Raw genomic sequence first — 20368 nt, forward strand, 5'->3', positions numbered from 1 at the left:
ACTTCCCAGGATAGAAATATAAAGCAGTCTCTTATTAATAATAGCTTTAACTAATGGGGTGGATGGGAATAAAGAACCCTGCAGATATTTCAAGGTACAAGTTTGGGGACCCTTAAGAATGGCTCTTGCGAAGAGTGTATAATTTAATAAACTATTTCACATAATTCTCTATAACATATTATTAGAATCAAAACATATCTTGGATCTAACTGAGAACAGCAAAAAAATGCATGTTTTCCATAGCCCAGCAGAATTCATTATGTGCTCCAGGGTTAAAAATTTCAGTTTATCCGTAAAGCTATTATTATTAAGTCTGAATTTTGTTCAAACCAGAACTTTCAGGATTTCATTTTGTATAATCCAATGATTGAGTCCAAAAGCATAATCCACACCATGCTCCTCTCTGTGCAAGCACCACCCAACAGAGACCTCCTTCCTTACCTTCCTTCCATAAAGACACTGGTAGAAGATCACACCCACTGACCAGACATCAACTTTATTTGAGATCTTTGGTGGTTCTTTCCCAACCACAAAACACTCTGGTGGTAAATACCTGGGACAAAAGGGAAATATGTTTTCAGGAAAATGATCATATAAATCTAAGCCATGCACAGGCAAAGGAGAAGACCTTGCTGGAAATGAAAATCATCTGAATTCTAACGGCTAAAAGAGCAACTTAGACCTAGCTGGAGAAAGTCAATGAAAAGATACTCTAAAATAAGGAGACAGTAATGTCCTATAATAGACTTAAAATAGTGAATGCATTTCTCAATTCACCAAGAGAGGTAAATATTCTCTTTAGTTCCTGTTTCACCCATCCCAGCCTCTCCTTTCCAAGGATTGTGCCTAACATAAGTGTCATTCAACAAGTTTATCCGGGGGGCGGAGCATAAGATGTGCACTCCCTTTTACTACAGCAACATCAACACACACTGAAATATAACAGAAGTGGTGTCAGTTTCCTTTCACTTGGACTGAAGATGTTGTAAAATAACTATTCTTGAAGTCCCAGTGATTTCAGGACCCAGCAGCTATCTTTGAGGGGAATGATTGTCTGTCTTCTTAATGTAGCTTCTCTGGGTAACATGGACTGGAAATAATGACAATAGGTAATCAACGGTGACATTATAAAGTCCATATTATCAAGGATATTTTACATTTCCCACTTTCAGGGTGATCAGAGGCTTACTAAGGAAGACTAACTTACTAATGGTACAGAAAAAGCTAAACAGACTAGTTGTTAGCACAACTCAATCCTTATCTGAATTCCTTTCCTCCCCACCCACCCCTGACCTCTGAAAAGACTAGCTGGACAGCGAACCACACCAAATTGTATGGTGTGGAAGGTAAGTGCCTTTTGGCATTTAGGAAACCAAACAAATATGCTTCCACTCATTGCCCAGAGTCTCAGCTATGACACAGCTGGAAGGCAGAATTCTGTAGATAACAGATCAATTTCTGCAGATTTCATGCTGACAAAATCAATTCTGTGAAAAACTTTATTTTAGATACTGCTGTGCTTCTGGTATAAAAACCTAAACTTATGCTTGAAGGGTACCACAAGAGTTGAGAGGCAAAAAATGCTCAGATGATGGGCTTTCTTCATGTTTCTTTATTAAAAAAAAAGTTTAGTTTCATGTTCTTGTTTTCTATTTATTATTTTTAACAGACATTTTTGGATGATTAAGATCACTGACTTAGATTACCATTTCCAAATGAAAACTTTTAACCAAAACACACATTGAATAATGAACAGAGATATAGAAGCCACAAAAGGGAAAATGGCAAAGAAACAACACAGGAAAGGTAACTTATCTTAAAAATAGCTCTTCCAAATGCTACTAAAACCTCCTTGAACCCTAGTTTTTATGGTTCTTGATTCTTTAACATATATGTATGCCAAATATGATATTGGATATACAACAAATAGAATATTAATTCTAAAATGATCATTTTAATGTATTTGTAATTTTTTTGTGGAGATGGTAGGGAAGAATGGAAGTTGTTGAATTTGTCCAAATGGAGAGTAACAATTTAGCCAAATACTTAGAATACTAAAGACATTGCCACTTAACAGAAGTCTGGCAAATCACTTTCTAGGTCTCAGTTCCCCCCATCTATAAATAAAGAAATAAACTAGTTCTTCACCCAAATACTGAAAATAGAAGCATTCTAATTCCCTAGCAAGGACGTTGAGAGGAAGAGTTCTATGACACTAATTCTTTTTTTTAAATGAAAATAGTTGCATATTCCATGATGATAAAATCCTCAGAGAAGAATGATAAGTCTCAAGGCCTAATCTACAGGTCACATACTTAAAAGCAGTATTCAATGTAGAATAGTTCTGGAATAACCAAATACCACATACAGTCACTTAGAATTACGTCCTCCTGTCTACTGGTTATCTCTCTGGGACATCATAAGAGGATGACATATTATTATGACAATGTTTCTACCAATATGGAGACTTTTTAAACCTTCATAGAAACCCATAAAATTTAATTTTCTCAGCTGCCCCTCTCTACCTTACTTCTTGTTATGAAAAAAATTTCAGTATAACAAAGTAGGAAGAACAGTAAAATGAACCCTCAAATAATCATAATCCCGCATCTATATCTATCACACTCAGTGAATCCTTAGTCATACATACACATCCCTCTCCACTTCCCCCCAAATAGATTGCTTTGAAGCTAATCCCAAACACTAATTTTTATTTGAATTCCAACCACTGAGTTTTTATTGCTTAGCAATAAGTAGTAATGAGAAAACTAAACGCAAAAAGCCTTCACCTTTTAAAAAGAACAAGCTTTCAAACAAAAAGCTTAAATCCAAGTTCCAGTGAATTTACATAGCAGAGGTATAGACCTGTTGCCAGAATTTCCAACAGCAGATATTTTTGTGTCATTTACTGACAGGAACACTAACCCACAATAACCACCGTAGTGAATATAAACACTGTAAATGTAGCTTCTATTTTAAATCTAGCATCTCAAAGTTTTAATTTAGTGACTGATTTTCACTACAGGCACCATCTCCACAAACAATGAGGAGCACCTAAAACTAGAAATTTTGTTTTTAGCAGAATTTGATTGGTTCTTTAATCTAGATAAACATGACCAGACGGATTAGAACAGGGCTGACCCTATGTATTGTGAAAGACACCCCTGTTCTTCTTTGCTTCAGATCAACACCTTCCTTCCCACATTGTCATTATTCTATATCCCAAACCAAAGTGATCTGGCCAACTGACCCCAGGGTATAATGGCACATGTAACCCAAAGGAATAGGCTACCCAATCCTTTGTACCGCTACTGGAAGCTTTCTTCATGTTCAGAATCATATATTCCAATATGTGGCTTTGTGGTACCACCACAGATGTGAAAAGGCAGTTCTATTAATACACATCCCATCACAAAGTTATTGTAAATGCCTGAGCTGTAGGTATTTTTTATGCTTCTCACTGTCAAAAGTCATACTAGGCAAAGTAGGACGGGTCATAGAATAGGCAGGTAGAGCTAGCTAGGGTAGCGTGGTTGGGGAGAGATGTGTGATACTAGATGTGAAGAAATGTGGCTCAAAACCTTTTAGAATATGCCTGAGAGAGATGGATACATATCTTAGCAAATTGTAGACATTTTCCTGTTTAGATTTCAAGGGTTGTTTTTTAACGTCCTGATTATTTACACCCTGATCTTCAATTCAAAACTCCTTAGTTCTTCAGAATCCGTCATCCTCGGGCAACTCTAGAAACAAATCCCTCACCCCCTTAATCCACGAAGAGTGAGACCTGCATCTGGACTGAAAAAAAATGTAGGGCCATTCTTTATATACAAATGAGCAACCTCATTCTCTACCTGCTCAGGAGGGCCAAACCAATGGAGGAAACACACAACTCAAACACCTGACCACACACAATCTCTCTCTCGATGGTTTTCAAGAAAGGAAAGAGAAGTTAAGACATTAATAGAAATATGAGTCAAACAGCTTAAAAGACAGTAACTATTTGGGAAGGAAAACCTGCTTTGGTTCAGAGCATTACTGACCAAGCAGGCAGGATGCAGATATTAACTATTAATCACCAGCGCTTCAGTATAGCACAGCCACATCTCCCTCAGCCAGCCTGGCAGATCTCCCAGATACCTACCAATAAGTACCAGCACCTTGTGATGTTAGCTCCATGCCATCCACTGAATTGTAGCTATCATCATCCATGATCTTGGAAAGACCAAAATCTGTGATTTTTATCTCTCCACACGCTGTACCATTTACTAAAAGAATATTACCTAAAAAGATAAAAATCTTCATGAATAAAAAGAGACTTACTAATTAAGGGAAAAATCCACGGTAATAACAGACAAGAAGGGGACAACTGAACTCAAACTCTTGCATGCGACACCAAACATCTAAATCCCTGGAATAAAATGATCTGGACTCAATGCTGGGGGAAGAGTCCTCAGTATCTGGCTGCAACCTTCTATTTTCCAAGAATCACCTGTTTAATGTGCCAAAACCACCACTATGAGCAGTGGAAATAATTGTAACTTGCCAAACTAAAATAGCACTTGTACAGTTGGTCAGAAATGGTGGGAAAGTTTCATCTCAACTTGCAGTAAGGATCTCTAAACCGCTCTGTTTAGAACATTAATTTCAGGGGGGGGAAATCGAAAAAAACTTAACAAGGGAATCAAAGGTAGCGCCACAGTGCCACCTACAGCTCCAAAGGCAGGAAAATGTATAAAATTCAGTGATGGAAAACCCAATCACACAACGGCCATCTATTTCAAAAATCACTTCACTGAAAAGGATTTTTTAGTCATGTGAACTGTATTAGAACATCACAGAATAATGAATAGAGAGTTAATATGGAGCTATCAGAACAGGAAAGCAAACTTAACAACTGCCACACCAGGGGGTAAATGGGAATCATCCTCCTCACACTGAAGCTAAGCCAGGTAGAGCTGTCCACAGAACAACACATGCAAACTTCAACAAAAATTAGAGGTAAGAAGTCCAACTGCCCTCTACTTTTTGCTGATGACTATCCAAGTTAGATAGTAACCAGACAAAAAGATGAAAAATTCTGCTTAGAATTTAATGGAACGGGACATACAGTTGCAAAATACGTCATTAATTTTTGAGTACTTATCAGAGATCTGGAGTAGAGGAAGTGCTATGCATTGAGTAATGGGAAAGCAGAGGTAAGCTTGCCAGAACAGTTCTTTCTTAATCAGACTGACATCACGAATTGCCCTGGCTCTAAAGACAGGGCATTGTTTCTCCAGAGCATTTAATACAACCCGCCCTCCTAAACCCACCGCTGCAGGGCCAGGGCGCTTTCATTCCCACACCTACTCAAGCAATCTCAAGTCAGATGGCCTTCCTGGCTCCTGCCAAATTCTCTCACTTTATAAAATTAAAAGTCACTTAGAAGACCAAAGAAAAGCCACCAATACTATCTCCTAAAAGTTAGACATACCTGGTTTGAGGTCATAGTGTATGATGGGAGGTTTTATTTCATTTAAGTACTTTAAAGCATTCACAATCTGCATGATAATGGATCGGGCCTCTTTCTCCGACATTAATTTGTGCTGTTTCAGGTAGAAGTCCAGATCATTTCCCTCACAGTATTCTAATACCGTACAAAACCTAAAGACAAATAAACCAACATTTGACCATGATATGAGAACAAGCAGATTAAGACTAACTAAACCAGCCCCAGTGAAAACTTCAGGTAATTAGCTTCTCACTCCTTTCTTTCTTAAAATACTCTTCTCTTCTTTCTTCAGTACATATTAGCTACTTGAGTGGACCCAGGAAGAAAACAGCTTACTGTCTAGGTGAAGAGTTCCCCCCCACCACACCCTCCCCCCACTGGAACCTGCTGTCCTGAAGCCCATGCGCGGCATATCTCAACTGCAGTGTGTTTAGGGCAGGTATCTTTTCGGAAGGGTCTCCTTTACGTATTCACGCCATGCCCCATTTCTAAACAAGCATATTGTGATCAAGTACACAGTTCTCACTACAGTTTCTATGACACTGAGTGCTAACAGTGAGGGAAAGTCTCAAGGATTAGTGCATACCATGTCTCCTGGCAGTCTGACACAATACTGTACTACAATTTCTCTTTGCTAAACACAAGGTATAAAAGAGCTTTTTAAAGTACAGTATCTGTGGTTCTGAGAAATGTGTTATTACACTGAATGGGTTTTCTTTCTTCACTTCTATCAATACATTAAGCAGGTCCAAATGTAAAACTGTACCATTCTAAGGCAGTTATAAACTGAAGTAAGGCATCTTGTGAGTATTTCTGAGAGATCAATACCTTTTAAACTATTCAAACCTGTGACTATATGGGTGTATCCTCCAGGGTCTAGCCAGGAAATAAAACTCACTTGGGTATTTAAAACAGAGACTTTAATTCAGGAAACTGAACACACAGATGATGAAAGATCTGAGAAGACAACTGGCAGTAAGGCACCTCGGAGATCATCTAGAGCAGGAAGTCACTCGCACCCTAAGGCCAGAGGGCCAGAGGGAGGAGATGGTGCAACCAGAACCCAGGGTCACCAAGGGAACCTGGAACCACAATGAAGCAGGGTGTGTCCTCCAACCACCACCATCTCTATCTCCCCATTGGCTGAACCCAGTGGAACAAGAACTGACACAGGAGCCTGGTGAACACAGTCTGCAAGGGCCAACTCACCCAAGATGCAGAAGAGGAAAAGGATGAGGAGCAGACCTGAGAGCAAACAAACTCAGGACTAGCAAAATGGGCCTCCGGGCAATTTGAGGCCTTCAAAATGCACAGCAATGAAATGTGGACATACACAGTCCTGTGGGATCCCTAACTGAACAACAGCTCTATGAGTCTTAGAAACATACTAGGGTATGCTAGCGCCTTGTTGGAGAATGTCTGAAATTTATAGATTCTCTGATCTGAGATACAGAGTCTCATGCTTAGTGGATTTATTCTTTGACCCAAATGCAAGCTGAAAATGAAATCTCACTTTTCATACTCAACTCACAGAGGACTTTCTAAAATGATAATCTGACATTGTTGATGAAAATTCATCACACACACAACAGGAAGAGCAAAGTAAACAGCTCAAGACTAGCACAGAATCAACTCAGTTGCTCAGATTAGTTAAAAGCATGTGTATAATTCAAAACAGCAATAATCTAAGTCATTATATTTATCTTTAAATAGTTTTTGTATACATTGTGTGTGTGTGTGCGCGTGTGTGTGTGCAGGGGGGCTCCTACCTAGTGTTCAACAAATGTACTTAAAGCACAGCAGTAAAGCCACCCTGTGGAGACCTGCTCTCTACCAAGGTACTTTCCTGAACCCCACTCCACGCTAAACACACATGGCAATGCCTGGTGCAACAGCCACCCTACTGGAAAGGAGAATTCCCAGAACAGATAAAAAAGGAGATGGTTCATGTTCCCAAAGGCAATTACGGTCTCCTTTTGGGGTCATTTCTAAACATGTGCTGGTTCTCTGGGTAGCAATCTCTGAGACAGCTGTTGTCTGAAACAGGTCAAAACTCCTGGAATTACACTGGGAGGCTAAAGTAACACCTGCAAGCCAGACCCAGTTCAGGTTTCCTGACTCAGTTCAGACTCCTACAGAGAAAATGTTACCAAATGTTGAAATATTTCTCAACTCCTGGATAAATCCAGAGGTGGTAGTTTACCTATACCTGGTAATGAAATAAAATAAAGATCTTAGACAAGTCATGTAACTTCTGGTCCTCAAATCTTCCCCTATAAGATGAGAAGGCTGAACTGAGATCCCTTCCAAGTCTAACATTCTGTAAACCTATGAACCGATATTTCAACATGTAGCACTGGGCAATGCCTTCATTTATGCCATACTCATTCTCATTCTAGGATAAAATCACATTGCTGATACTTCTTTAAAAGGCCTGTCAGTGTTCATCAGTCGCCAGGGTGGGGCCGAGACTCTACTGAACAGTCCGCACTCACTGGTACCTGTAAGTGGTATGCTGGCACCAATTTGTGCCCGATTCTGAGAGATGATAGTTAAATTTTCAGGAATTTTGTGAGCTGGTTATTAAACCACTGGTAGAATGAACGAATAAACAAAAGGTGGTATGTCCATACAATGAAATACATCTGATCATGAAAAAGAAGGAAGTTCTGACACATGCTACAAGATAAATCTTGAAAAGACATCACGCTAAGTGAAAAAAGCCAGTCACAAAAGTCTACATCTATATGATCCATTCATATGAAAGTCCAGAATAGTAACTCTATAGAGACAAAAAGTGGCTTAGTGGTTCTTTAGGGCCGAGGGTAGAAGGTGGAGAAGTAGGGAGATGACAGCAAAAGGTATGGGGTTTCTTTTTGAGGTAATGAGAATGTTCTACAATTGACTATGGAGATGCTTGTGCATTATCTCTGAATATACTAAAAATGACTGAATTGATTGTATATTTTAAAAGAGCAATTTTCAACTGGTGTGCTACAAGAATTTTTAAAACACATAATACCTGACTACTTAGTCAGGGGCACTAACTTCTTTTCCCTTAGATTGTCAAATAAAGAAATGACAACAGCCAACAGAACTACAGCCATCCAGTGAGTGAATCAAAATTATACCTTTTTTTTTCTGTCACAGAGGCAAAAAATGTATGTTTTGGTGTTTCAGAGAATTTTAGTAATTAGTCCATGTGTGCCATAAAATTAAAAAAAAAAAAGTTGAAAATCGCTGCTTTAAAAGTGTGAACTATATGGTATTTAAGTTGTATCTCACAGCTTTTTTTTAATTGACAGATTGAAATTGGACATGTTGAGAGTATTTAAACCACAGAAATTGGCAAATACTACAAATTGGTCCCATCCCTCTCCCCACCAAGCTGGATGTTAAACATTTACCAGCACCAACTGCACCCATCCTGTGGCCAGATGTCTTGCTGGCCCAACTCTGAATTTACATATGATTATGTGCCCCTGAATAAAATTTGGTTCCCTCAAAGAGATTTTCCTGGATTCAGATTTAAACTCTATTTCACGAGTAGTCAACGCACTACAAGAAAACAGTATTAATTACTAAGCTGAAGTGGTACAGCACTTACGAGTCAGTGTCCAGTGAAAAGTAATCGTACAACTTAACTATTCTGGGATGATCCAGTTCTTTGTGAATCCGGTATTCCCTACATGCATGCCTGTAAACAAAATGGAAAGTTAACATTTTGTATCGGCTTATCTTTTAGAATTTATCAAGGATACTTGTACATATTCCCATATTTTTCTATTGTTTCTACCTATTCACTCCATTTCTTCCATTCAGATCCATCTGGTTCTCTTATCTTTCTTCATCCTATTTTCTCTACTAGTATCTACCAAGCTGTTGAGAAAACAGTAGGTCCTCAAATATTTGCTGAATGAAGTTTTAGCCTTTTCAATTTCATTCTGTGACAATCTCACCTCTTTTATATTTATATCCAAATATCAGAGCTTTAAAAATTATAAAGACAGCTTTTGTCCCCTCTCTTCCAAAGGTGAGAATTCAAATCTATAAATGTTTATATCCCAGTGTTATATCCAGAAAATCAATTAGCATATTAACTCCTTGGGTAAAAGAATTACTGGTTATATAAGGCAATTAGCAGTGATTTTCTTTTTTTTTAGTTTATTGATTTTGAGAGAGAGAGAGAGAGAGAGAGAGAGAGAGAGAGATTTATTGTTCCACTCATTTATGCATTTATTGATTCCTGTATGTGTCCTGACTAGGGAATCGAACCTGCAACCTTGGCTCATCAGGATGACATTCTAACAAGCTAAGCCATCCCAGCCAGGGTCTGTATTTGTTTTTAAGTCTTACTCCTTACAAAAAAGATTTAAAGGACTATCAGCTTTACTTTCATCTAAGAAAATGTGAAAGTGTTAACATTTTTTAACATACTTTTCCAATTTAGAAGCATTTAATAAAATTCAGAACAAAAATGTACTGTATATTAGGACATATTCATATACCAAATTTTAGAAGAATAGAACATGTTTATACAATATAATTACCAAATAATTTTAAAAGTATTTAGTTCTTATTTACAAAGAGCAACAGGAAATTATTATATTTTAAGTAACCTAGTATACCCTTTAGTTTGGGGCATTTTGTTTATAAGGCCAAGAATCATTAAAAACATCTTTCCATAGCATGGTAAAATAAAGCTAAACAGAAGAGGTTATTTTCTGAAATTTGTGTGTTTTACCATATCAAAAGTACACAAAAAAGCACTCAACTAACAAAAGCTGAGAAAACAACTGAGTAGAGGGGACTAGAAATCTAAAAGTAATTAAATATATTTATTTAGTTTGACTAGGTTTATTTTTCAAGGTGCCATTTTTGATAGTTTTTGCTGCTTCTGATGCTACATTTCATCATCTCTGTCTTTCTCAAAAGAAATACTTGCCACAGCTAAAGAACAGTATTAGAACCCACGCTACACTGGGACCGAAGAAACCTGGCCTTGAGACTGGGCTTTGTGAGCCCACCTCCCTGGGCTTTACCACCACTGCACTGGACTGGCAGTTTTAAAGGGGACTCACTGGAGAGCCGGGCCTCCGGAGCCCCTGTGGAGATGCTGAGCAAAGATAGGCAGCTTAGGCCCAGCGCCCCCGCCCCCACATCCCACCAAAGCAGCTCCACCCTTGTTCTTTTTCACATATCAAGATTCCATGTAATATTTCATTTGGTAAAATAAAGGTGATGCTATTTTAAAAAAAAAACAAGGTTAGAGACGTATGGACTAAATAACTGTTCAAGTCATTTTCCCCTCTAGCACACTATAAATCCACAGTTCCTGCACTTTTGCTTTAACATTTTGATTTTGCGCATTTCAGAGTAGAGACCAACGTCTGTGCTAAGGTACAGAAGAGAGAGAAAACTAAAGAAGGCAAAAATTAAGAATCAGAGGAAGTGTGATTCAAGCTCCTCGCCCACTCAGGGAATCCGCTGTGCGTCACTGAAAGCACTTCCTCAGGCTTCTCGTGCTTCACCAGGCAAGGCAGTGGCTCTGCCATGCATGTCCCTCATGTCACTTAGCATCCAAGGGATTAATGCACTATATAAATACAGAAACTTTACTAAGAACAAGGAAGAAACTTATCCACTAAAGTGTTAATGTCTTTGACTCTCTTACAACTGGATGTATATTTAAGACTTTCAAAATGATGTTACCCTAGAAGATTAGAAAAGAGTATCATACAAGAGTATATTAATTAAAATGCAATTATTTCTGCAGAAGGCTTTATATGAAATTTTCCTGCTGCAGAGTTTTAAGTATATTATTCTGAGGAGTTAAAGAAATCTAGTAATACTTTAATAATGCAAAAGAAAAACAATCAGTTTACTTTTTGTTTGTGGGGGAAAGAGGAGAGCAAAGAAGTGCAGAATGGTACTCAAAATTAAACAACAACCTCTTATTTTAAGACTTTTCTTTTCGTTTTTACAAAGAAAAAAAAAAAAAAGTCTTGATTCCAGATAAGACTGGAAAGTCATCCACATGAAAGGAAAAGCAATCAAAAGACCTTACTTTGCAGGGTTAGAGTAGCATTTTCATATTTTATAATGTTACCATAATACTAAAGTATATACTTTTTAGTTTAATACTGAATTTTTAAAGCACTCTCTAAAATCTGTTATGTACTTGATATGAACCTCTTTAAGTTCAAATAAGTTAATGACATTTTGCTAACTCAGTATTATCTGTAGCCTAAAATTCATCAATATAATCTTGTATCACTTAGCAATAAAAATCTTTCAAAGAAAGGCAGAAGTGCTTAAGAGGTACCCCCCCCCCCCCCAGGATGAATGGAGGTCCTAATAACTTTGCACACCCCCTCCACAGTGTCAACTGGGAAATGGCCACTGCCCAGACAGCCCCACCCCTCTGCTTGGGTACGCTGATTCCCACCTCTGGTGAGGAAACAAGAGTAGGAAAGGCACCAACCACCATGAGCCTGAGCTGGGCAGGTAAAAGCTCAGAAACACGAGACAGTCCCCTTCATTTGCTCTCCGACTCTGTCTAGTAGAGAAACATGAGAAAACAACCAATTCATAGCCCCCAGGACTTGCCCAATGTGTCAAGGAGGTACATAGTTCTGGCTTCAATACCTCACTGTTTCAAAACACTGGGGTGTGAACTCAATGGAGTTTTCTTTAAAGATCAGCCTAAAGGCTGGATACTGAGACTAGGCAAAATATGTACAGATCCCGGTACAGGAACTATCTTCTTCAGAAGACAGTCTTGGCTGACCTTGGTCTTGGCTGACCCAGGTCGATCCCTTGTACAGGTAACTGGTTTAGAGTGGTCAGTGCACACACAACATATGCAACAAGCTCCAGGGATGGCTGGAGGGTATTTTTAAGGAGAAGCATATACTGTTCCAACATCCTTAGGAGCCCTGAAAGTCTCAATGTAATGGGGACATTTCTCATTTATAACTAGTCAGAAAAACATGTGGTTTCCTTCTATGAAATGCTCCTGGCATCCACCGCGGCCTGCCATTCCTCCTGCACGTCAAGTGACTGGAATGTACTTATAATAATGTAACTGCTCCTCAGAAGCATCTGGACTGCAGCTGCCTGTCACGTAAGGTACACTTGCAGGATGCCATGCATAAACCACATGTCATCCCTTCTCCTACCTCTGCTAAACCCTATTTCTCTTACCGCTGCAGGAACATTCTCTTCCCCAGGGCTGAGAGCCACTGCCAACCTGCATGGGACAGGAAGAGTTCCTGGGTCCCTGATGACCAATAGGTATAAAGCAAAAGTTGCCTTGGTCCATGTGCCAAGAGCTGGTTGATTGTGTAGAAATGTTTATATTCCCCTTGAGATTTAGAAGCCAACTAGAAGTCTACTACAAGGTCCACTGTTTTTTCCCAACAAAGAACTATTTTTAAGAAGAAGAAAAAACCTGCTTTCGGAGAAAGGAGACAGGTTCTTTATATCAATAGGTCATCGCCTCCTTTCAAAGATAGGATGTGTCTGACTCAGTACTTGTACCTACAATAAGGAAACAATATTAAGCCCAGTGGGGATCCTAACAGTAAATTGATTTTGTGTGGCCTCCAAAGCAAATGAGTCATGAATTCCAATGTCCTGCAGCTTGGAGGAAACAAGCAAAACCTCACGTTAGTGGAACAAAGAAATTCACACCTGCACATGTAATAACTATTCATTCTAAAGAAGTCACTCCTTTACCCCAAGTACAGATGAGGGCTGCTATTAGTGGCATTCTGAGGAGAGGCAAGCACAGTAAATGCGACACTGAAGACCAAGAACCCTGAGATAGGCAAATTGTGCCAGGAGGAGCCAAACAAGTCAAGTACCACTCAGGCAGAACAGGTCCCCCCGCCGCTCCACTATCTGCCTCCTCCATAATGAAATGACTGCAGCAACTAAAAAAGCCCCACCAGGCACTTCCCAGGGTCCCCAGACCGCTAAAGGATACTCTCCTCTGATTTCTACAGACAAGCAAGGACAATTTCTGAGGCTTTCTTTACTGTAGCCAATTTTATACAAGATAATGGAAGGAGAGGTTAAGAGCAAGGGTTTTGGAGTAAGGGAAGTCTAGATTTAAAATACCAGTTCAGCCATTTCTTAACTGTTACTCAAATTCTCGTATCAGTTTCCTCATCAGTCAGATGGAAAATGCACTCACTCTCTTAGGACAGTCATGAGGATTCAAAGGAATGACAACCATGCATGTAAAGCTCTTAGCACAGTGCTCAAACTTCAGCTATTATTACTAGATTTTGAAAAATCAGACACTCTAGTATCACTTACTTGTGGTAATTCTCCTTTTTTTCATCTCTCCAGTTTTTATTTAACTGGTGAATTTTCACAGCTACATATCTTTGTTCTGTTAGGTCAAATGCCTATAAAAAAAAAAAAAAAGGAAGAAATTATATTCTGGATAAATGCTAACAAGAATTATAGGCAGCTGAATTCTATTTAACAGATCACCATCCTCAAAGTGCAAAATGCCTTATTAAAAAAAAACAGCAGTAGAAGATAACACTTCACATACTTGTTTTAGAGTAGAAACCATCTTCTTGAAAACTGTGATCAGACAGAGGTCTCCAGATAAACTGGCACCAAGAGGTTTAGAAAAATAAAACCAAGCACACACCAAAACAGAAAGACAGCTCATGCCTTAATAGTCACTTGCAAACAATTCTCTTTCTGGACACCATTTACCCTATTCAGGACCTTTCCCCCTTAGGTTGTCTCTTTTCCCTCAGCTGACACTAGGACTTGACATGCTCCAAAGGCAAGTCCTGACACTTTTGAAATGCTGGGGACACAGACTGCCTTCTTAAGAAATAACCCCTCAGGGACTTCTGGCCAAGATGGAGGCCTAGACTGACACGCTCCGTCCCCCTCCACAACTAAGAAGGAATACAACAACTGCAAAACCAGAAATAACCAGAAGTTCCAGAAAATAAAGCTACATGGAAGTCCAACGTATGAAGTTATAAACAAGTGGGGCTCATCCGGACGGTAGGAGGGGTGAAGCCTGGGAGGAGAGATTAAGCTGTGCTGGCAGCGGCGGGACAGCGGTAAGCACAGACACCCGTATTTAAGGGGAGGCGAGAAGCACCTGGGGAGCACCCCTAGCTGCAGACCAGACCCGTCAGCTCGTGATTCCAATGCCAGGGAAGGCAGACCCCCATTGCCTCGAACTGTGAGGGCCAGAGGACGTGGGGACGGAGGAGGATACTCCCAGTCTCTCAGCGGAGAGTGAACGGCAGGAATTCATCTTGGACCGTTGCCCGGTAGTGACAAATGCACGGGACTCAGCCCCCTATAGTGTAGGAGGTGTGATAGCCCCACCCAGGAAGCAAAGGTAAACACAAAACTGTCAGGATGGCACAGATCATGATAGAGATCCCAGTGATGCAGCTGACCAGCCAGCAAATATCTAATATAATGGATCAGCAGATAGGAAATCTTTCTGAGGCTCAGTTCAGAGCTTTAGTTATATGAATGCTTACAGACCTAACAGCAGATCTTAAACAAGACAAGGAAGGAATCAAGGCTAGTCCTGCTGAAATGAATGAAAACACATATGAAACTAGTGGTGAGAGAAAGAAAATCAGGGATCAAACCAACAAATCAGAACGTAGGGAAGGAACAAACAGTCCACCAGTGCAGAAAGAGCAAGCGAAAAGTGAGGAAAATGAGGAGAGGCTCAGAAACCTATGGAACAGCTACAAGCGGGCCAACATCTGAATCATAGGGCTGCCAGAAGATGAAAAATAAGAATTAGAAATTGAAAAATTATGTGAAAAAATAATGAAGCAGAACTTCCCTCTCTTGGGGAAGGAAATAGACTTACAGGTCCAGGAAGAACAGAAAGTTCCAAAAAAACTGGACCCAGGGAGAACCACACCAAGATACATTATAATCAAAATGTCAAAAATTAAGGATAAAGAGAGAATCTTAAAAGCAGCAAGAGAGAAGAAGAGAATTATGTACAAAGGGGTCCCAATAAGACTATCAGCTGATTTCTCAAAAGAAACTCTGTAGGCGAGAAGGAACTGGCAAGAAATATTCAAAGTAATGAAAAGCAAAAACCTATAACCATGATTACTCTATCCAGCGAAGCTTCATTCAGAATAGAAAGGCAGAGAAAGTGCTCCCAGGACAAAGTAAAACTGAAGGAGTTCATCAGATCCAAACCACTGTTATATGAAATGTTAAAGGGACTTGTTTAGGAGAAAGAGGATCAAAGCTATGAACATTAAAATGAAAACTGTATCACAACAACCAACAACAGAAGCTAGGGAATCGAAACAAAGGCAAACTAAGTAGGCAACGAGAGTGGGAAAAGAATTACAGGTATGAAGAACATTTTGGGGGGAGGTCAACGGGGAGGGGGTAAGAGGGGAAAGGGAGGGAGATGGTACAAGAATTAAGAAGCATAGTAGCAGCGAGTGGAGTAGACAGGAAGATGTTGAGAAGAACTATATGCACAACCAATGGGCATGGACTAAGGCGGGGGGACAACTGGAGGGAGGGGGTCAGTGGGTGGAGGGTACAAAAGGAAAAGGAATTGAGACAACGGTAACAGCATAATCAATAAAGCATATTTTTTTTAAAAAAGAAAAAACCCTCAGGATACATTTCTTTGCTGTTTGTTTAGAAAATAACTTTGTAATTTGTTATACTGTGTTTATTAAAATAAAACAGAAACAAATAAACCAATGAAAAAAATCCCTGCCTTTAGTCCCTCTCATATATGCTGAGTAAATAAAAAGCAGTTTTTGATCCCAGTAATGTCTGAAGTTAGTCACACCAAGTCACTTCTCCAGCACTGTCCCAACAAAGGGACATGCTTTCCCCAAAGACCACCACTGTTGGCGAATCCAACATCAGCTATGTAGTGCTCCATCATGGGAGTTAACAAATAGGTTTTTAAGGATGTTGGCTGTAAATCACAATTTGATAAAATAGCACTTTTATACAATAATTTCCCCTATCAAAAAGAATTTATTGAGAAATTCCTATAAAATGAATAGTTTTTTAGTTTCTAAAGATAGGATTAAAAAGTTAGTACTTCAGTTCCAACATTACCACCCCTCTGCTAGTCTCCACATATGTATGAACACATAAAGGCAACAGGTGCAGATACACGGGCCATGAATAGTTAGGACTGTTCTACAGATCTTTTAAAATATAAGCTACCTCTAGGAAAGCACTGCATTCAAGACATGACTGCTTATAAAGGAAACTTCCAATTTAAACTAAATATAAACCAGTATTTTTTTAGAATATAAAAACCACTCCATTCAAACAGTGTATCTTATTTCACAGAAATGGAAACTTTTGAACTCTATTTTTCTTATAGAGTTTGAAGTCCACCAAGCATGTACACCATCATGGTTTTACAGCAGAGAACCATTTCAAGTCTTTAAAAGCCATATTAAATACCACTTAATTTGTAAGAACACTAATGATATTATAAGTATCATTTTCTCCATATTTTTAAACGCAAGGTACTGTGATCCACCTCTAATTCAAGAAAGGCTTTTAAAGAGTGAAGAACAGCAAAAAATAAAAATAAAAAATAACTACATTAAATGTATACATTGTAAGAAGCATCTAGATTTCACAAATGTTAAAGTACTTGAAGGATGCATAAAGAAAAAACATGGATAAAGAAAACAATAACTAGCAACTGGAAGTACCAATAACCAATTTTGATGATTCAAAGAAAAGGAATAGTCCCAATTCTGACTACATCACCAAAAGAACTGAAAGCAGGGTCTCCAAGAGATATCTGCACATTTATGTTCAAAGCCGTACTATTCACAACTGACAAGAGGAAGCCGCCCAATGTGTCTACTGACAGCTGGATGGGTAAAAAAAATTTGGTGCATACATACAATGGAATGCTATTCAGACTTAAAAAAGGAGGAAATCTTGTCACATGCTTCAACATGAACTTTAAAAAAGAAAAACTATTCATTTTTGGAGAGAGGGGAAGGGAGGGAGAAAAACACTGATGTGAGAGAGACATCAATCAGTTACCTCTCGTATTCCCCCAACTGGGGACCTGGCCCACCACCCAGGCATGTGCCCTGACCAGGAACGGAACCAGAGACCTTTCACTTTGCAGGACAACACCCAACCCACTGATCCACACCAGTCAGGTAGAGCTTTGAGGACACTATGATGAATAAAATAAGCCAGTGACAAAAAGACAAACACTGTGATTCCACTTATACAAAGTATATAAAGTACCCTATTTTAAAGAAACAGAAAGAACTGCAGTTACCAGGGGCTGGGGAGAGAGGAAAAGTAGAATTGCTGATTAATGGGTGGAATTTCAGTTTTGTAAAACAAAAGATTCTGGGTGTTTGTCTCACAGTAACATGAATATACCTAACGTACTGAACTGTACACTTAAAAATATTTGCAATGGTAAATTTTATGTTTTTACCACAATAAAAAAAATTAGCAAAAATAAACTAAGTGTATGATTCAAGAATGAAAACAATAAAAACAAAGAAAGGAGAAGGAAGAAAAGATTCAAAGCAAAAGTTAATCAAATAGCAAATCAAACAGTAGATCTAATCAACAAAACAAAGTTGATTTTTAGTGGGGGAAAAAATCTGACTAATCTCTGACCTATCAGTCAAGAAGAAAAGAGGAATGACTAAGGAATGAATCAAGAAGAAACAAACGATTTTCCAGATAAAATTATATTTCTAAAATTGACTTAAGAAGGAAGAGAAAATCAGAATAGATCAATATTTGTTGAGGGAATTGAAAAGGTGACCAAATAGTTTTCCTCTAAAATCACCTACCCAAGTGATTATGAGTCAGCTCTAACAAACTTTCAAGAAGCTACCCATTCCTAAGTAATGAAATTTCACAAATTATTCTAGGATAACTATGACATCATGCTGCTTACACACTAAAGATGAGCACAGGTCAGTGCCACTTATAAACACAGATAAAAAACATAAATGAAATACTAGAAAATGAAACCTAGCAGAACACTAAAAATATTACTACAGTTCTGGAAATGGAGAGCAATGGTAATTGCCCAACATTGTGGATGTACTTACCGCCACTGAATTGTACACTTAAAAATGGTTAATTAAAATTATTTTAAAAAATTAGTAGAAAAAAGAGGGAAACCAGTAGAACTAGTATTAATTGTTCTTTTCTGAAGTGAAAACATTATTTTACACAAAAGATTTCCCATATATAAATTCATATGGGCATAATACAAACCCTAACAGTGAATGCTACACCTTAGAAAAGAGGGAATTACCAGGGCCGTGCAGTACAGATCACTTAAGAAACCAATTGTGCATTTAAAAGCCAGATACCAGAAACATCTAGAAAATTTTCAGGAGACTGTGGCTGGTGAGCATGTTATGGATCTGGCAGCTGTACTTAAAACTGGCCGGATTTCTAATTTAGTAAAAACCCTTTGGAGGCACAGGAGTCTACACTTCACTGGCCCGACTGAAGCACTCTAAGCCAGGACACTCCCTCAAACTGCCGGTGCTACCCAACACTCTGACTTGGGTGAGAACATCAAAAAGCGGTCTTTCAAATCAGAATTAACTGTAACACATCTATTTTGTTTAAAAAAAGAAAGTGTTTATGAGAATAAAAATAATGCATACTCTTTTCTAGCAAACGTGAATGAGCAAAAAGTACAGGATGAGAATTAGAATCACTACAATTCCACTACCCAGAAACCAGTGATGTTTTTCCTTCCTGTTTTAAAAAATCTGTAAGTACTTATTTTTCAAACTTGAAGGCAGGGTAAAATCTTGTATCCTGCTTAGTCACTGAAGTTTATTAAAAGCAGTCCTTAAAGTTTTTAATTTCAACCAATAGATGCCAACCCACAGTTATCGCTATTCTAACTGTTCTCTAAGTTGGTAATAACCAGTCATTTAATCCTCATACTTACCTTATAAACTTCACTGAAACCTCCTCTACCCAAAAGATGTAACAACAAATATCTGTCATTTAGCGTTGGATGATCTTTAAATCTGTGGAAACAGGGAATACATAACATCCTGAGGTTAAGGATTACACAATCTTCCACATTCGCAAAATCTCCAGAATATTTAAGATGTTAGACACGTGACTATAGCTGCTGCTGACAATTTGGGAATCAACACCAATACGGCTGATCCTGAGCATAAAGTCAGTGACCTAATTCAAAGATACGGCACCGTTACAATGAACAGCACCAGCTGCAGAGCCGTGAGACGCGGGTGCCAGTCTCCACGCAGCCACAGTCAGACCCATCGTGTCTTTTGTCGGCCTCCCCCACTTTCTGCCCGGCTCTCAGGTGAAGGCGGTAGACGACCACACTGGGTCAGGGATTTTCCAATTGTGTTACTTGGTTCCACTAAACCATTCAAGAGCCACATACGCTCCCACCATTACCTAACTTCTACAGGGCCCTAAAAACAGGTTTGATTATAAAGTGAGTCACATGTTCTATGTGCATCCATTTTCTCTCTGTAAGACAGAAAGTTTTTATGATATAACTGTTTTCCCCATATAGGAAACCACGTTGTGCTGTTTTCTAAGAAGATAAAGAAATAAGAGACTCTGGCAAAAATAACTTTAAAAATACTTCTGAATTTAAATAGCCCCACTATTAAACCTGAAATCATTTTGATTTTGAGAGAGCAGCGTGCCTGTGGAGAGAGATGACATTACTGTATAATAATTAACTTTGGAATCAGACAGATCCAGGCTTAACTCTTTGTTTGGTCCACTAATTATGGGTCCCTGGTCAAGTTAACTGAATTTTTTCTAAGCTTGTTTCCAGATCTATGTATTGAAGAT

At 38.8% G+C, this 20368-nt stretch overlaps 1 protein-coding gene across 4 annotated transcripts in view; it reads right to left on the bottom strand.

The window, feature by feature from the left end:
• Positions 1-20368, bottom strand: part of TLK2 (tousled like kinase 2) — a 111257-nt gene that overhangs the window by 4758 nt on the left and 86131 nt on the right. For all 4 annotated transcript variants that reach the window (XM_090290654.1, XM_090290655.1, XM_090290653.1 and 1 more), the window contains 6 exons: positions 19476-19557; positions 13820-13911; positions 9102-9191; positions 5477-5646; positions 4145-4283; positions 442-553 (listed from right to left, as the gene is read on the bottom strand). In XM_090290654.1, the coding sequence (XP_090146780.1) occupies positions 442-553; positions 4145-4283; positions 5477-5646; positions 9102-9191; positions 13820-13911; positions 19476-19557 (685 nt within the window). The remainder of the gene's footprint in view (positions 1-441; positions 554-4144; positions 4284-5476; positions 5647-9101; positions 9192-13819; positions 13912-19475; positions 19558-20368) is intronic.

The sequence above is a fragment of the Furipterus horrens genome, unplaced genomic scaffold, assembly GCF_987537825.1.
Source record: "Furipterus horrens unplaced genomic scaffold, mFurHor1.1.pri manual_scaffold_11, whole genome shotgun sequence".
NCBI lineage: Eukaryota > Metazoa > Chordata > Mammalia > Chiroptera > Furipteridae > Furipterus > Furipterus horrens.